This window comes from Bactrocera oleae, chromosome 2, assembly GCF_042242935.1.
Source record: "Bactrocera oleae isolate idBacOlea1 chromosome 2, idBacOlea1, whole genome shotgun sequence".
Lineage (NCBI taxonomy): Eukaryota > Metazoa > Arthropoda > Insecta > Diptera > Tephritidae > Bactrocera > Bactrocera oleae.
In genome coordinates this window covers 77,005,803-77,024,034 of record NC_091536.1, presented here as the reverse complement: position 1 = coordinate 77,024,034, position 18,232 = coordinate 77,005,803, and the positions used below count along the sequence as shown (strand labels likewise).

General features: G+C 34.0%; 2 protein-coding genes across 8 annotated transcripts in view; one reads left to right on the top strand and one right to left on the bottom strand.

The window, feature by feature from the left end:
• Positions 1–15,163, bottom strand: part of kmr (kramer) — a 205,636-nt gene extending 190,473 nt beyond the window's left edge. For 4 of the 5 annotated variants that reach the window (XM_070105720.1, XM_070105723.1, XM_070105719.1 and 1 more), the window contains exon 1: positions 8,517–9,174. The gene's annotated coding sequence lies outside the window, so the exon portion shown is untranslated. Of the gene's footprint in view, positions 1–8,516; positions 9,175–14,661 lie in introns of those variants that run through there. The other variant, XM_070105721.1, reaches the window with a different exon arrangement.
• A 2,129-nt stretch (positions 15,164–17,292) lies between these two features.
• LOC106617382 (low molecular weight phosphotyrosine protein phosphatase 1) lies at positions 17,293–18,184 on the top strand. 3 transcript variants are annotated; one of them, XM_014234522.3, is made up of 3 exons: positions 17,293–17,448; positions 17,510–17,862; positions 17,937–18,184. In XM_014234522.3, the coding sequence occupies exons 1-3, from the start codon at positions 17,418–17,420 to the stop codon at positions 18,027–18,029; spliced, it is 477 nt and encodes a 158-aa protein (XP_014089997.1). In that variant the 5' UTR covers positions 17,293–17,417; the 3' UTR covers positions 18,030–18,184. The 3 variants fall into 3 exon arrangements, with proteins under 3 accessions (XP_014089997.1, XP_069961831.1, XP_069961832.1); XM_070105730.1 differs by having other exon boundaries at positions 17,323–17,448; positions 17,534–17,862; XM_070105731.1 differs by having other exon boundaries at positions 17,397–17,420.
• The last annotated feature ends 48 nt before the right edge of the window (positions 18,185–18,232 follow it).

The window sequence follows — 18,232 nt, the reverse complement described above, 5'->3', positions numbered from 1 at the left end:
CACAATTTTAAAAAAATGGAACTGATAATGGTAATAAAATTAGTAATACTGTCTAAAATAACATTTTTCAGAAAGGGCTTTTGTTCGAAAATATAGTTATTAAAACCACAAACGGTTAAACTCAAAGTCCCCATTTTCGAAAAGACCTGCAATTGCATTTAATTCATATTTGATCAAAATTTATATAATATATTACAACAATCACGAGTTTTTGAATATAATTTTTCAGTTTTAGTATTTTTTACTATGCTTTGGATTTTAGGCACACATTTTTTGTTTTTTCGAGTACAAAATATCATGATGGTCACACAAATTTTTCCTAGCTGGCATACTGTGTCCAAACGTCAATTACAGTGCGGGACACACAGATTTCATTGAATTTGCATGCCACTAAATCTCTAAAACACCATTTATTACGCGAACGCTAGACAAGTGGGGTATTAAAAATAGGAAAAAAGCAAGCAAACGACTGCAAATGAATAGCAAAACCGACAAACGTGAATTTCAACGAGTTAATGACTACAATGGGAAACAATTATGGCGAAACAAAGCGCATTTTCAATGTCAGAAGCACAAACTGGCCAGCAAACAGTGGCAAAATGCGAAAAGTCAAACGCAAAAAATAACAAATTATTGGAAAACACTCGACAAATAAATGGAAAAGCAATACTATTGCCAGCGTTAGGGGGAAAGATAGGGGAAGAGCGGACGAAAACAAATCGGCTAATAATTATATTGTGCGAGCGGATTAGCATTTCTGTTAGCAAGTGTTTGAAATTCATTTTTTTGGTGTTGCGGTAAGTCAAGCGGTAATTGTTGATTTAGAGATGAGTTACATAACAAGCTGAGTATTAGGTGAATACACGGTAAATGCAACAGCACAAGGGCAAAAATTAAAATTGTAGACTTTCGCAACGGGGTATAGGCAATTATGAGAAACAGCTGTGAGAGGTGTATATGAACATATGTATATATATATTATATACTATTTATATACCATTTATTTGATTATTAAACTTTAAAAAAAAAACATTTTCCAAAATTTTCTTTACATAAACTCAAAAAATTCAAACTAAAATTCAAAACCTGTTCTTGTATCATGCACCGCTAACTCTTTTTCCAGCAAAAATCTTGTTTTTTACCTTTAATTAATACAGCAAATTAGCCAATTGAGAAATGTGTTACAGCAAGCAGACGCGCGTCCACGCCGACACGATTGCGAAAAAAGAAAGAAATCAAAATGCCAATTTCAAATCTGGGTAAATAAGGCCATGCACCTCGAGAGCAAACGAAAAAAGTGCGCCAACAGCTACAACAACAACAAGAATAAGCACAGCAACAACGAGATAACACGTTCAAACGCCAATAATAGGCAACGGCAAGAAACTAGTAACGAGAACAAGCGTGACTCCAACAAGAAAAGTGGCTAAGTAAGCCAGTCAGCCGCATAGGTAAGTCAACACACACACATACACGCAGACACATTTATTTGAAACACAGAAAGAAGAAATACAAACAATGGACTAGTATGCGGTGAGCAAGCAGCAGCAGGCTGTCCAACCAGTTGACTTGGCCAAGCACCCCAGCGACGCCGACGTTAATATACGCAGCAAAGTCAACGCTTAAAGCAGGCTAGCTGGCCAATAAATAAAATGGGCTGGGCAGCGTCGTATGTTCGATGCGACGGACAGCAACCTCAATTGCGGCAGTGGAACACTTACTCATCGACAGCGGAAGATCGATTCATTGAAAACGAAAGAAAATCGAATGCAGAGAAATTGAAACGCTGGCAGCTGACAGCAACAGAGCACAACAATAACAATCACAACAACAGTAAAAACGAAAGATTTATGACAAGATGCGCAGTGGCCGGCGCTGGTCAAGTAGACACCTACTTTAGAAATTACAACGTGCAAAAAAAATTGAATAAAAAAAGAAGAGGAAGCCAAGCAATCCGGTCCGCTGAGTGATGCCGAGTTTACGGCGTTGGCGTCGACTTCAACGCAAGCGAAGAAGCTAACGACGGCCACTACGGCAACTGAGCTCTTCTGAACGTTGAGCGCGCAACCGAAAACCGGCTCTGGCGTTACGTCGGCGGTGCGAACGGCGTTACTAAGCAAAGGCACATCTCTCTTCTATTGATTCAGTGCCTGCTTCGAGTTGCATGATTCAGCAAGCTGCGCCACAAAGGAAACACAGAAGCTCGGCTGCGGAGCTCATGTTCTGCGGGATGAAAGTTTTAAAAATAGAACTCAAGACAACACGATTCGTGCAAGACACCAACCGTCATGGCAAAGGCAGGGAAAGCAAGCAGACTGGCGAGCGGGCGGTCAGGTGAGCGCACAAGTACCAGCACGTATTTATGTTGGTATGTATGTGCGTCTGTGGGCATGCAACTGCGGTTGCTGTGTGCTCTGCCACGCTTGAAGCCTCACAAACAAACCGACAAACGCGCCAGAAGATCCAGAAGATGCGTTAAATTCCGAATACCGCATCCACACGCTGTTGTTGCTTACCAACTAGTTGTTTGTTGTTGTTATTGCAAGCACTCCTGCAACCAGCTAGTAAGCAGAAGCTGAAGCCACAGAAAAAAGTTTAGTTTCTAAAATTATATTAAATAAAAGTAAAACCACTTTGGCAAGCAATTGGTAAGTCTAAGTAAAACGAAACTGACGGAGCTGGCTGAAGCCTGTTTTGATGCATCTCTGGGGCTGGGGAATGCATGCACGTGCGGGCAATTGCGCGCGGGAATGCAACAGGGGTAAGTGTGTAAAGTCGAAGTTCAAGTTGAAGTTAAAGTTGGATATTTGAAGCGGCAACTTTGTCGTTTGTGCGGTAGCCAAGTTTTGGAACGCAAAACTTCTTGGTCTCGGGAAGACACCAAGCACTACCACAATGTGGCGTAACGTGAGTGCAGTGTAAACAAAAACAAATATTCGTAAACACACACGGTAAGTGTATGCTTTAGCGAGTAAACAGTGTAGTTTTAGTGGGAAGCCATAATCCAACTCAGACACATCTCGAGCGCAGGGTACCGCACCAGCTCCGGTTAGCATCCTCGGCACAAAGTGCTACATACCAAAACAAAAGCCACAAAACATGAAATTTCATGCAGAGTAAAATGAACAAAGCACTAGCAATAGCAGAGTTCAAAATAAATAAGTAAGAAGGGGTAAAATATGCGTAAAACCAGACAATATACACTCAGCACAGATATATGTATTAAGTTCAAAGAAAAGATTGGAAAGGCCAATATCTTTTAGTCGTGAATACTATATACTAGTAGGCTAGCGTTTGAATCCGGAATAAATACGATGACCTAGAATAATAAACTAAGGTCTCCAAAGTTTTCATTCAAAGGGTGCACTAGAGTAAAAATGTCTGCTGAGCGGCGACCCCGTCTATGGAACAAATTTACATTTTTTGAGAGGAAGGTAGGGAGCTTTCTGGGATTAGTCATGATTCAATAAAACCACTAAATGGCCACGATAAGTATTGATAATGTAAAATTAACGTCTCTTTCAGATGTCTTTTTTAGAAGCCAGTGAGGTATAAGCCATATTATTAAACAAGCCATTGCTAAGGCTCTAGGGTCTAGCAAGTTTTAAGACGAAATCTACTAGTTTTCCTAAGTAACTTTTTAATGTCGCAAATGATAATAAGTTCACCGTTTCTAACGGTATCCAAAAACCCCTATACTTATACGATTTGTAATTTTTTTCTACCGGTAATGAAAAGTTGTTCAGGTATTAACCTCAGATTCCAACATTACAACGTCGAGTTATAGTCATGTTACGTCAAGGACTTTGGTTAGTTTGATAATTTTATTTAAAGTAGCTTGGCTAAAGACCTTAAAGACATAAAAGATCTTATATCACAATGCGATTGGGTAAATTTTTTTAAATCTTCTCGATGTAACAAAAAATGAGGTAATCAAAAACGAGAGGAAATAAACTTTTCATCAACACTGTGACATCGAGGCATTGATGAGGCTGTTAAGGCTCTCAAGTTTACCTTTAAAGGCAGAATCTTCGGGTATAAAAGTGAACCAGTCAAATGCAATAGAAGAATATTCGAAATCAAATAAATACAAGTGCAGCAACGGCAACAATGAACGCAAACAGCAGGGTGCTGCGTTCTTTCATTTTAGTTTTGCGTTTTGTTTTCTTGTTCGGAAGTAAGCACAGGTTCTCGTAAAAATATACGCGCGTTGCCTGTTTGTGGCATCACATTGCCCTCCTCAACGCATTCTACCATTGTTACTGGCATCATTTAATCTCGTATTTACTTGGCTTTAACTGACCTTTCTCTAAAAGCGAATTAGCATTGTGTTTTGTTGTTTTGCCCTGCGGCCAATGCCACTGCAGCCAAATGTATTTTATCAGCATATCATATTGTTGATATGATAATAATAATAACAACAAGTAAGGAAGGGTTAAGTTCGGGTGTAACCGAAAATTAATTACTCTTGCAAATTGCAAAAATAAAAACCCAGGAAATTCTTTTATGTTAAAAAATGTTGCGAAAGAATTAAACATCCACTATTCGATGAAATCGTGAATAAATTACAATCAAATTTGGTATATTCTTGACATATATTGAAGGCCATAAACGTAGACTCAGTTTTATTGTTATATTTTAGGTCAGCTGAAATTATATTAAAAACACCTTCAATGAGACATATGTATGTGATATTAACTCGATCGAAAAGGCTTAATTTAATATATATTGAGTTGATGTGGGTGAGAGGATCGGAGTTCTCTGTATTAGGAATATGAGGTTTCGACCAAGATATATATTCATTTTAATTCAGTGCCAAACCACATAATTTTAAAGTAAACTTGTCCATTTAATTTCAATAAAATATCACATTTCGACCAACCAGAATGGTTTAAAGTCAGGTGAAAAGACGGAAGTCATTATATGGAGTACTTTAGGGGCATAAAACTTGTTAGAAAAACGAAAATCATTATATGCACTATATGGGAGTTAGTATTGTATCGATTTTATCAATTTTTGCCCATATCACATACTATTAACATGCCATAGACTAATAAAGCGCTTGCAGGGTTTCATTCAGGTATCTCACATACCATCACCAATCTATATGGAGTAAAGTCAGCCGGACGTTCGAAAATGCTGATATTAGTTATACGGGGGCTAAGTCAAGTTTTCACCCAATTTTATCCATTATCCATTTTGTGCCTAAGATATACTATTATTAGAAAAACGCACTCTCTCATTTTCATTGAGATAACTCACATACTTGCTCACATCGCCAATATATGCGGTATAAAGTCACCCGGAAGTTCAAAAATCTTTATATTAGGTATATGGGAGCTAAGGGAAGTATTGACCAGATTCAACCCATTTTTGGCATGCAGACATACTAGTATCAGAAATCCAGGATCCTCTCTGAATTTCAATTATATGTCTCACACATTGACCGATATTTTCATTATCAACTATAGGTACTAGGGTCTACATATTCGGTAACTAGGGACTTGAACAGTTTTGGTTCGATTTGCACAAGTTTTGGTCATTAGGTAGCATACTTTAAAGAAACTATTCGCGCAAAGTTTTATCACGTTATATTAATTGCTTCTCGATTTTCATATATACCGGAAAGCGAAGGAATAAGATGGAATTTAAAATTGTGTTCTACGGGAAGTAGGCGTGGTTGTGACATAGGAATATCAGAAAAATTTTATACACCGAATTTTGTGGAAATATGTCAGGTAGATTACGAGGTATGGATTATCACTTAAAGCTGGGCGATGTCGCGCCCATTGCTATATGTGGTTGCTATATGTATCGTCCCATGTGTAAGATCCAAACTCTCTGACTTGTTTATTTTATGAGTTATCGTACTTTTAGTAGTTTTCATCAAAACGGTTATATGGGGAGTAGGTGGGATAATATCCAATTTCAGCCATTTTCAGACTATCGATAAAAGTACTAATGAGATTTGTCTTGAGTGAATTTGGTGATTTTAGCTTTAATGGTTTAGGAGATATGCACATTATACCTAATATAGGACCGGGCCACGCCCACTTTTTAAAAGTTTTTTAAACTGAAGATGCCGATTCGTTGTACCAAATACCAGTATTGCATCTTATTATGGAGCTTAGTTTATTGGCTTTCGATTAATGCCGTTTTGTGGACGTGGCAGTAGTCCGATTACAAAATACCATCTACAATACCAACCGTCTAACGTTACCAAGAAACATGTGTACAAAGTTTTATCAAGATAACTAAATTTTTAATCAAGTTACAGCCTGCGCGGACGGACGGACGAACAGACAGTCATCCGGATTTCAACTCGTCTCTTTATCCAGATCATTTATATATATGTATATAACCCTATGTCTAACTCGATTAGTTTTAGGTGATACAAACAACCGTTAGGTGAACAAAACTATTATACTCTGTAGCAACATGTTGCGGGGGTATAAAAAAAAGCCTGTGGCTTGGACATAAACTTTGAAGAAGCAAGCTAGTTCTTTATTCGCTTTAGATATTTTTGTTCTTTTATTTTTCTTTTGACAAAAATGTTCATCAATTTTGATTTAGAAAGCTTTAACTGAGCTCTGTCAAGAATGACTTACTAAAACAAATGTTTATTTAGAGCTAAAGTGTCGTGTTGTTCCTTACAATAAGAACGGTAAAAGGATACAAAAAGGTCTCTTCAAAATATTTATAGATATGTATTTTGCTGACAGTCTGAAACATTATTCTATAAACATTCTATGAAGAAGTTCTTCATGTATTCAACAAAAATTACATTTTTAATATTATGTAATATATTTTTATAGAAAGTTTTCTTAAAACTACTAAAAAAAATCAACACCACCGAGAACAACTAATCAAATTGAAGCGAGAATTTCCGAAAATACCCGAAACTTGCGACTAGAAACGAAGCAATAATTTTCCGGCATGACAACGCTCAGCCTCATGTTGCAAGACCAGGTAAAAACTATTTGAAAAACAGTGTTTGTGAAGTTTTGCCTTACCCGCCTTATTGCCCAGACCTTGCCTCTTCTGACTACCATTTGTTTCAGTCGATGCTGAACGTCCTCACTGGAATATGGAGCCCAGCAGATTCAGTATCATCTGCCGGCGTAGTTCTTTTGGGATGGAATCCACAAATTGACAGAAAGATGAAAAAATCTTATTGTTAATATTAGAGCAATCTCAGAGATTTGATTAAGAACTTAGAGTTATAGCATCACTTCAAGTCAGTCCATTTTATTCTTAACATTGATATACGCGAAAGAAGTACGAAAGAATCTTCTTATACAAAAAAATAATGATTGAGACATACTCTCATTAAAGGAGTCCCCCATTGAAATAAAAATAATAATTTTTTAGAACATCAATAAATGGTCGACTCAAACGTTTGTTTCAAACAAGAGCTTCGAAGCTATAATACCCTTAACAAATAAATAAAAAAGAAACCTTACAAAAACTTTTATTGGTCAGTTTGTATGGCAGCTACAAGTATGTATATGCTTTAGTAACTCGATCTGAACAATTTCTTCGGAGATTGAATATCTCATCACATGTAAAAGTTGTCCATGCCAGCACTTGATTTCGATCGTACAGTTTGTAGGGCAGATATATGCTATAGTGGGCCGTTATCAGTCGTTCCGACAAATGAGCAGCGTCTTGGTGAGAAAAGGACAAGTACAAAATTTCATATCGTTATCTCAAAAACTGAGGGACTAGTTCGCATATATATAGACGAACAAACAGACGGACATGGCTAAATCGACTCAGCTCATTATCCTGATCATTTATATATATATTTTATAGAGTCTCCGACGTTTCCGAGTTTTTCATGTTCGACGTTTTGAAAATCCACCGTTATGAATAACATTTTCATTGTCATTATCTCTTGGAAAACACTGTAGACAATCCAATAAGGCTAGATAAACACATGATTTCCTTCCATATCCCTTCATGCATGAATATCGAATCAAAAGTATAAGTTACAACAAAAATATAACATTGACCAATAGTTCCCACACAATTCATAGGCACAAAAAGGTTAAGGTTACACATGGTCAAACAAACAACATAACTTTCAAACACATGTATAAATATATACATATGTACACAAAACACCACTAGGCAGGTACCAAGCTGACCAGCGCATAAGACTAGAAACAACACAACAAAAAAGGACGGTTTTATAGTAGAAACTAGGAAATTAGCAGACCATTAAGCAGAAAAGAGCCTAACAATTGCAAATAAATACAAGTGCAGCTCGAAATGCCGAAAATAATCCTGAAAAATATTGTAGTATTTGAATTTCACTTCCTTCAACTTAAACATACTTATACATGTATTTTTTTTTGGTGTGCGAGGTTATCCCTCGCACACACGACAGGTTGGCTAACATGCCGGGTATGCTGTTGTTTTTTCCTATATATACAGACGTGCGTATTTACATTTTGCCTTCACAAAAAAAGTTTGAAAACCGTAAAGATAATTTTTTGTATTTGCTCTTTTACCTGTTTCGCTGCGTGTTGGAGACGCAAATGTTATGGATGATTGATATTCAGCATTCACGGCGCGACAAGCTCTGGTTGCGTATCAAAATGTGTTTTACTCCAAAAATGTGAGTAAAAATTTCGATATTTCATTCAGTTGCGTTAATGGTGATTTGAAAATGAAAAAAAAATTGCTATGGAAACACTGATTTCCGCTGTGACTTGCGCTTTTATTAAATACATTTTAGTTGATGATAATTTTTTCGCTTCGTTTTTTTTTTTTGTTATTAATTTTTAATTTCTTAGCCCTGTGGTATCTGGTATTGATCGAATAGCGTCTGGCTTTACTGATGCATATTCAATTGACGTTGTTTCGCTTGAATCGCGCGGTGAGTAATGCTGCTATATCAAGTATTTTCATTTGCAAACACAGAAAAAATTGCTATATTGAATGCATGCAGCTTTCAAATACAATTACTTAGTATTTTTAATTCACAATTTTTCGTTTCAACTTGGCTTAAACACCTTTCACGCAATTATTGCTCCAACTTTTGCACGCACTGTTTTTCACTTGTAAATAGGAAATTTAACAACTTTTTTTTACTTACTTATATAGCTATTTATATTTTTAGCACATTTTTTTCCCATTAGTTGTTATATACAATTTTTTTTTTTTCAAAAAAAATTATCGCACATTATTACTATTATTTTTAATTTTTTGATATATGTATGTATGCATGCCGCTATTATTTTCTATAATTCGATTTTTTCTAATGCTATGGCAATGCAAACACTCACTGCTGGCATTCGACACGTTTTGACTACGTCGTGTGTCTTGTAAGAATAAAATTCAAACTTTGGTCGCTGTAACACGCATACCAACACAACTTTACAAACTTACAAGAGCGGTAAGACGTTGATCTAGTACCCAAATACATACACATACACACACGATAAGCGCACAGATGCAGATTCGAATACCGACTTTCCTATAATAAAACTTGGCTCAGAGAGACTGCCAACACTTTGGGGGTAAGATGCGTGGTAATTGGATTTTAATATATATAATGTCCAGTTTTGTTGGCGAAAAATGCGTTCGAGTTGTTGTTTTATTTAGAAAAAATTATATTTTCAATTTTAAAATTTGTTTTCTTCTTTCACATGTTGTTAGTATATTTTTTATTTACCAAGTACCAACTTTTATTGTTGTTTTAACATTGGCTTATCAAATTTGGTAACATTTAATTATTGCTTACTGCTTTTATTAGAATATCTTCACATTCACTGCACGAAAAAAATGTGTAACTTTATTTGGCTACGCTATTCAGCATTTGCTTGGCTACACTACATTACACTAACGTACAACTATGTACATGCGCTAGACGACCGCTATACGTTCAAAAACACATCCAACAACGACGCCGTCCCAAAGAAAACTACTTTAAAAACTTGTTTTCCGTCGCTTGGCAAGCGGTAGTCAAAACTCGCTGCCAACCATGCTCACTACTCACGAATAATTCAATCCGTCAGATAAAATTTAAACACGCTTACTTACACATTTTCACACACACATACAAATATGCTAACAAACACTTGGCGCATACGTACACATATGCATGCACACTTCAATTCACTGCCGTTCACCAGCCAACGCATACAATAGCAAGTGCAATGCGCGCGGGTACACAAACACATACATTCACGACTTACAAGCGTACACGTATACACTCATACATAAATAATGGACTCTCTGGCAGTCAGCAAGTGGTTGTGGCAGTTGCATGCGCCGCAAGTGCCACAGCCAGTTTTGTTTTGATTCGATCTTCTACTGAATTTTTAAAATCACATTTAATATTAGATTGAAAGCACATTTTGAAATGAAACGGTTAATTTTTGATTGGAAAGCTGGAATAGTTAAATTAAAACTCAACAGCTGATATGCTTTTATTATTATATAATTAATTTTTTAATTTTAAAATTATTTTGTTTTTCCAATTGAAAACATAACTATTTTTCGGTTAATTTCAGCGTTGTTCGTTCACTGAAGAAATTAATAATAAGAGTATCTAAAAAGCATATGAAAACATATTTCAATGAGTTAATGATAAATTGATTAATTGATAATTGATTGGCGCATTGAGTTATAAATCACTTTTTTAATCAAATTTTAGGCAATTAGTTATGCAATTTCTTTCTTATAATTTTTTAAATATTTATTATTGTTTCCAATATCAAACCATAAAATAGTTAAAAAATGCCAATTTTATATTACACAATTACAATTTAATAGCATAATATTATATTGCACTACATTAATGCATTGATCACCAACACAAAATATTTGTAAACATTAATAATGTTTTAATTTTTTTATTATTTTTCGAGCAATATATCTACTAAGACATTAATATATTTCTGCTGCTTTAAAACTTATATAAACGCATTAAATTTACTCAAATATTATTGCATATACTTGCTACTTAAGGATTTTCTACACAAACACAAACATTTTTTTTTTTTTGTTTAGTTATGAAATTTTTTATGATTTCAAACATTTCATTTCATGCTTTATACTTTTTTTAGTTTTAATAGTTATGAATTTTTTTACAATTTAAAACATATTTTTATTTTTTAGATTTCGAAATTAAATTTATTTTTATATTTAATTGTTGATATATTTATGTCAGATACTTTTGCAAAAGTATTAACTTTCCACTAAAAAGATTTCAACCTCCACGAGTTGTTTGTATAACATACCTGTATTTATTTGCTTAACGTCAATGCACTACGTAACGTCACATTAACAGCATGCGCTAGCAGCTGTTAACATCCACAGCACAAAAATGACAGCAGAAAAGTAGCGTACAAGCAGGAAAGAATCAAGCAAAAACACACATACATCAGTCTAATAAAATCGTTTTGGTTTATCTCACGCCTTGTTATTGCCGGCTAAAGTTTGCGCATGTGCCAAATAAATAATCAAATAAAAGCACACAAGTCCCATTGCAACAAAGGAACACGAAAATACACTTTTGACAACATTGCCATGGAGTCATTTCGTAGCACACAGGCACACACACACACACTTTAGGACAAGTATGCACTAATGCCACCACACTTGCTGGCAGACTCGTTTGTTTTGCCGGCATTTTTGCTTTATTTACTTTTGTGCTTTTTGGTCGATTTTTGCCGCTTCCGTTGTTATCCTTTTGCCCCTCAGCCGCAGCCGAATGCCGGCGGAAGTGTTTCTGCTTAATTGTGTGTCGGCTGATTTGCTGGTTGCGCTTTTGTGTCTGGGCGGCCAATTCATTGTGGGCATAGAAAAAGCTGTTGGCAGCTTCTCTTTCGACGTTTTTATGTCGTAACGTATATTAGTAAATGCATACATACATACATACATTAAAGTCATAAATATTGATTATGAATCGGTTGAACGAGGAGCAAACAGTTAAAATAAATTACATTTCCATTGCGGCGCCCCATGAGCTTAGGGAGGCTGGATCGCAATCGCTTTTGTTATTTAATATTAAGCTGTGTACAAACGCGCACTTTAACATTGAATTTTAGAAATTCTTTAAAATATCATTATCCTTTTGCACTAGTGTTTATAACAGAAATTATTTGTGGAGCCAGCACTTTTCACTGAAAATATTAAATGTCAAATAAAACCACGTGTTTTATGGTGTTGCGCTGAATTTACAGTTACAATTGCTGCTGCAGTTTCTTTTGTTTTGCTTTTCTGTATTTATTTTGCGTGGCTGAAGAACGTACAATAAATTTGAATGTTAGTAGAGTTTCTAAGCAATTCGAAATGAATTTCCGTCTATAATGTACGTATGCAAAGGTGCATATACATACATACATATGTATTTGAAATTTTAAAGTTTATTGCAAATATAATGTATGGGATTGAATGAGATGACGTTAGAAATAGAAAACGAACAGTATATAAGTGTGCATGTACATATGTAAAAGGTGTAGCCTCTATAACTTCAAATATACATATTTTTTATGTAAAATAATATTTTAAATGAATTGTAATTATTAATTATTTTTTATGCAGTATTTTTTCTTTCTTTGATATTAATTCAAGTTACACTTTTTGAGCGTGGGAATCGATAAGAAAACAATTTTTTTTTTTTGAATATATGAGAAGTTAATATTGATTAAAATATTTTTATTATCTTACAATACATGTAGGTTATTCAGCAATTTTTTAGAATTTAAACTATAGATTTATGGTAACTGAAATAAGAAACATAAGTTTGAGACTTGATAATCCGTTACGGAATTTCTTGATTCAGTCCCAACGCTCAAAGCACGCGATCGAAGCTATACAATAGCTTAAAAAAAATAGGTCAATTTGAGAAGAATTGATGCTTTTGTTAATAGTACCACACACAAAAATAACCGAAAGCAAGTTATATGCATATTTATATATGTTTGTACATATGTACATATATATAAAACTCTACATATTAGTTAGATTTTTATTTATTTTTTTAATAAAAATTTATTATTTTAATAAAAATATGAAAAATTAAAAAAAATTAGATTAATTTGAGAAGAATTGATCCTTTGATCATAGCCTTTTCAAAAATAATCAAAAGCAAATTATACTCGTATGCATACATGTGTTTGTATGTATGTACATACATATGTTTATCTATACATAAAATATCTAGATAGTATTGAAATTTGTTTAGATGCGAATGCCTAGCAACTATTTGCGTACGTACATATGTACATACGTACATTAACATATACATACATGATACTATAACATTACATATACTATAGCATCAACACTGTATTGTGAAAATCCATAAATACCTTTAAGAACTCTATAGAAATATATTAACAAACATATGTATGTATATATGTATGTACATACATCACGTCCTTTCAAAAGAATTTACCCTTTTCTTCTATTTAAACTTTTTGCTTTTTCAATGCTCAGTTTACCACGTTAGTTATAACGGGTGCCTCGTTGTAATCAATAGGGTAATCTTGTGTAGAAATTCTATAATTTTACAACTTTCATAAAAAAAATCGTCATGATTTTCAAATTCTACTTAACCGATTTACTTTAAATTTGATGAGAGCTTTCCCTATCGAATATCTATGATTTTGAGCCATACACATTATAGCGCAACATTTTTTTTGCAGAATTTATAATCTTTTTATTTTTTATTTTAAATCATTTAGAGGATTTGTATCGTGCGAGAGAGCTCAACAGCTTTCAACTTTTTAGGATTTAAATTTTCTCACTTTTTATGTATTGTTAAAATATATAGACCACAATATCCTCTTAAAAAATATAATAATAATATTTTTTTACAACATTTATATACATATATTAATATGTGCTTTCTTCTCCAAATTAATTAAAATCTCTAAGAATCCCATCTGTGTGAATACTTTTGTTCAAACACCCTTTATATGCATGCAAAAGGTGTGAGCGCTGTTGTTGTACTGAAACAATGGTGCCTTATATTTTAACACTTTCATTTACATACCAACATACGTATTTATTTAATTATATTTTACTCTATTTAGTTGCCATGGACATTTAACATTCATTGTCAGTCTTCATTAAAATTGCAAAGCGTCCAACTGCTGACAACAACACCGGCAACACAAAAACACCAAGCATACCGACAACAATGGCAGCAACTACGAACAGGCGCTGACGGCTACGAAAAATGCCTGCAATGTTTACTCAACAATTGGCGCTCGGTTGGTCGCAGGTTCTTAACCGTTGCAGAGCATTGGTGCCTTTGTATGCAAAGCTATTGCATTGAGTTGGAAAAGAATCTTAAACTTATTTTCTACTCATGTATTCAAACAGGTCTATGCAAAAAGCTCAAGTAAACAGACGAAGTTTTGAAAAGCATTCGCAGGATGTTGATAATGAAGTGTGTGAAATTGTTGTACAGCGCAAATGTGATTTGCATACAGAAAATACTGTGTTGTTTCTTAGCTACGGCTTAAAGACAACAATTTGCAAGTCTAATGCAAAATTTTTCAAGGACTCCGACGTTCTGAGGTTTAACCTAGCAAGAGTTGAAGATACAAAACATAAAAGTTATACAAATGTGGATAATTGGATTCACTAATCAACTGAGCAACACTAGTAATTGTATGAAGTAAACAACACACGTACCCTGTCTTCTATATTCTGCTTATGTGGCTATGTAGTCGACGCCAACGTTTCAGCCGCATCTAGAGTATTCCTCAACCAGCAACTGCAGTTCTCAAGTGTTTTTTAGCATGAAATATTTATTTTAGTTCTACCCATCTTGATTCATGGTTTTACAATGCCAACAACACCAATTATAACTTCGAAATCTACGAGTCTAGAAATTTCTGTTGACTTCGTCAGGCTATGTGGATCTTCATAAATACAAGCAAGTGTGGTTAAAATCGTCATAGTGACTTTGAAATAATTGTTGAAAACCATCTAAGCATTCTATCTGCTCTTCACTGTCTGGCAAATAGAAATTGGAAATATATTCAGAAAACAACGAAATATTAATCGTATAATAAAAGTTTACGCTCAATTTTTTAAACTCGCCCACTTTTTACTGAAAATATTTAAAAAATAGAAAGAAATTAATATAAACTGTCACAATTTGACGCTCTTCCACTTCCTTTTGTCATTTGTTTATTTGGTATTACCAACCGAATGCACTACAGTTACAAATTTTATTGAAAAATAATCTATGTGTGGCTCACGAGCCTACCAGACCAACCTATATAATTTATTTTTTTTTTTTTAAATTAATAATATTTTAATAGATATTTTAAAGTAAAAGTAACTCAATCGTCGTTTGCATTTTTTGCTGAAACAAAAACAAATAGTAATCAACATAAAAGGTCATCAAATCAAACTAAGGCAAATATACGTATAAATAAGTATGCATATATGTATATATATATATACATGTATGCAAATATACAAATTATGCGACTCAAGTCCAGACACAATTAATTAAAAGTTTGCCTTTCTCATATTCAAAATGAACTTTTGTTTGCCACAGTAGTTGCAACTTAGGTAATTAGCACAACCACACATAGCAAGTGTTTGCAATTATACAATTTAAACTTAAAATAAAAACAAACAAAAATGTATGTGGAAACAATAAAAATATAAAGTGGCAATACTTATAACGGTGTTAAGTTATAACTGTAGCAAGCAGGAAGTGCATGCGGAAATTCAATTCAATGAGTCATCTCTTCATACACATTGTTATTTTTGTCTGCAATGAGAGCAGAGAAAATTCACGAATGTTATTGACACTTCGACAACAAACAAGTTGACATATTGCTCACAGCAAATACACAAGCAAAAAATAAAAAGAACTTGCCAACGGCTGCGGGAGGGCGCATGGGTCCATGACAAACAAACGTTTCGCGATAAACGGATAAAATGCTGCAGGATAAACAGCCAAATAGATTGGCGGACAAACAGCTCGTTGTGTATGTTCATATATATATGTATTTGTGAGGCATACAAAAGCCGAGGCACATAAAAGGCTAAGAGGATGAAACTTGCCATAAACACTTCCTTGCTTGGAACAGATAGACAAATTCATGTCAAAACATGTTTACATAAATGGATTAGGGTAGTACTTATTGAAACGAATGTTTTCTACAATTTATTATAAGGACAGACAACAAAAGTTGTTCTCTCTGTAAAGGTGTAACTCTGTAAATTACATCAAGATGTGCTTTTACAGTTATAAACCTTCGAGATAAGGTTAAAAAAAGAGCTAAAGGGTAGTAGGAAGGTGATATAATCAAAAAAATGTTCTTCTCTTTCGAACGTGTGTGCAAAAAAGATAACTAAAAACCATATAAAATATTTTTATTTTCATTCAAGCATTATTTACGAATTACGTACATACATATCAAGCTCTTCTACTACATTGGTATATACATGTGCATATGTATGTTCATTGATGTCCATTTGTATTTCAAGGAATATACTAACGCTCAACTGCAAGCATGCACACTCGACGATTGACAGCAATGTGATATATCGATTTCTCTTCAAATAGCCAATTTTATCAGTCATATAAAATGTAACTATTTTTCAAGCATCCTCTTTCAATTGACACTTGTGACATTTTAGTCTACTGCTCATTTATGTATTCACACACACAACTACATACATACATATTCGCTGGATACAATACCACTGTGCTGCAAATAGTCTACACACATACATATTTTTGTATGCATATGTCTATGCTTTATGTGCCCAAAAATGTGTTCGGACCACTATGAAAAGATTTCAAAGTACGTTAAGTCCTTCAAACTTGTTACAAATGCATACTTCTGCTAAATGTATATATTTTTAAATCTTTTTTTAGTTTTTTCACTGTAAGTTTTTAGAATATCAATAAAAAAAATTTTGTTTAGAATCGCATTTTTGATATTTGATGCCATTTGATAATGCACACCTCTCCGCGAGGCGGTTGTTTAATAATTATCATGGTTACGATTCTCCTAACCTAACCAAAATTCATATAAAGTTTGCATATTACTAATTTACATTTAGGCGTGCGTTATACTAACGTTGTCTTTTATAATATACATACATACTTCTCAAACATTTTTTAAACAAATGTTTCAGCTCTTTAAATAAAAACAGTCAAACACTTAAATATTGTGAGCCACAATCGACAGTTTCCGCTATTTCCGTTTATCAATTTCTTTTTCGTTCCACTTTACACGTATTTTATTAATGTTAACGCGCTGTTATTTACACGTGACGTAAGAGAAACGTAGTCAAAGTCAGAATCATATGTTTTGCCAACAAATGTCAAAACCGCCTTCAATATATAAACGCGAGCATATTTATCTATATTACTTTTTCGAAGGCTGAAACTTAATTATTCATAAAATAGTGACAAAATGGTTAAGAAAATTCTTATGATTTGTTTAGGCAAGTGTATATTTGTAAAAAACATTTAGTTTTAAAACAATAATAGCATTATACATTTTAGGTAATATTTGCCGGTCACCAATAGCCGAGGGTGTTATGATTGAAACAATCGAGAATGCCGGTGCATCTGACGAATGGAAAGTTGATTCGGCAGCTTTGGGTAGTTGGCATGTAGGCAATCCACCAGACCATCGAGCATTAAAGATAATGCAGAATCATAATATAAACTACAAGAATAAAGCGCGCCAAATTAAAAAAGATGATTTTCTGCAATTTGACTACATATTCGGTATGGATGAGGAGAATATGAGCGAGCTGCGAAATTTGTCACCAGCAAATTCGAAGGCAAAATTATTGTTGTTGGGAGATTTTGGTCTGGATAAAAGCGATCGTATTATCGTGGATCCTTACTATGTGAGTGAAAAACGCGCTTAACTCGGTCACTCGTACATAGATATATGTATAATTTACTTGCGTTAAATTTCTAGCAAAGAGGTGATGCTGGCTTCGAGAAGGCTTATCAGCAGTGTGTTGTTGCTTGTGCTGCGTTTTTGAAAGATGCCGCTGCGGGCAAAGTTTAAGGTGAGGGTTACAAAGCACACATCCCAAATTTACTAGGTAAATTAGTGAAATTAAAATGTACAAGACACATGTTGTAAAACACAAAATCAGCTGATATAAGTGATAAATCAAAGGAGAGGCAAATACATGAACAATTATGAAATAAAATGTTTATGTTTTATTTCAAAAAAAACCAACAAATTTTATTTTGCTGCCAAATTTA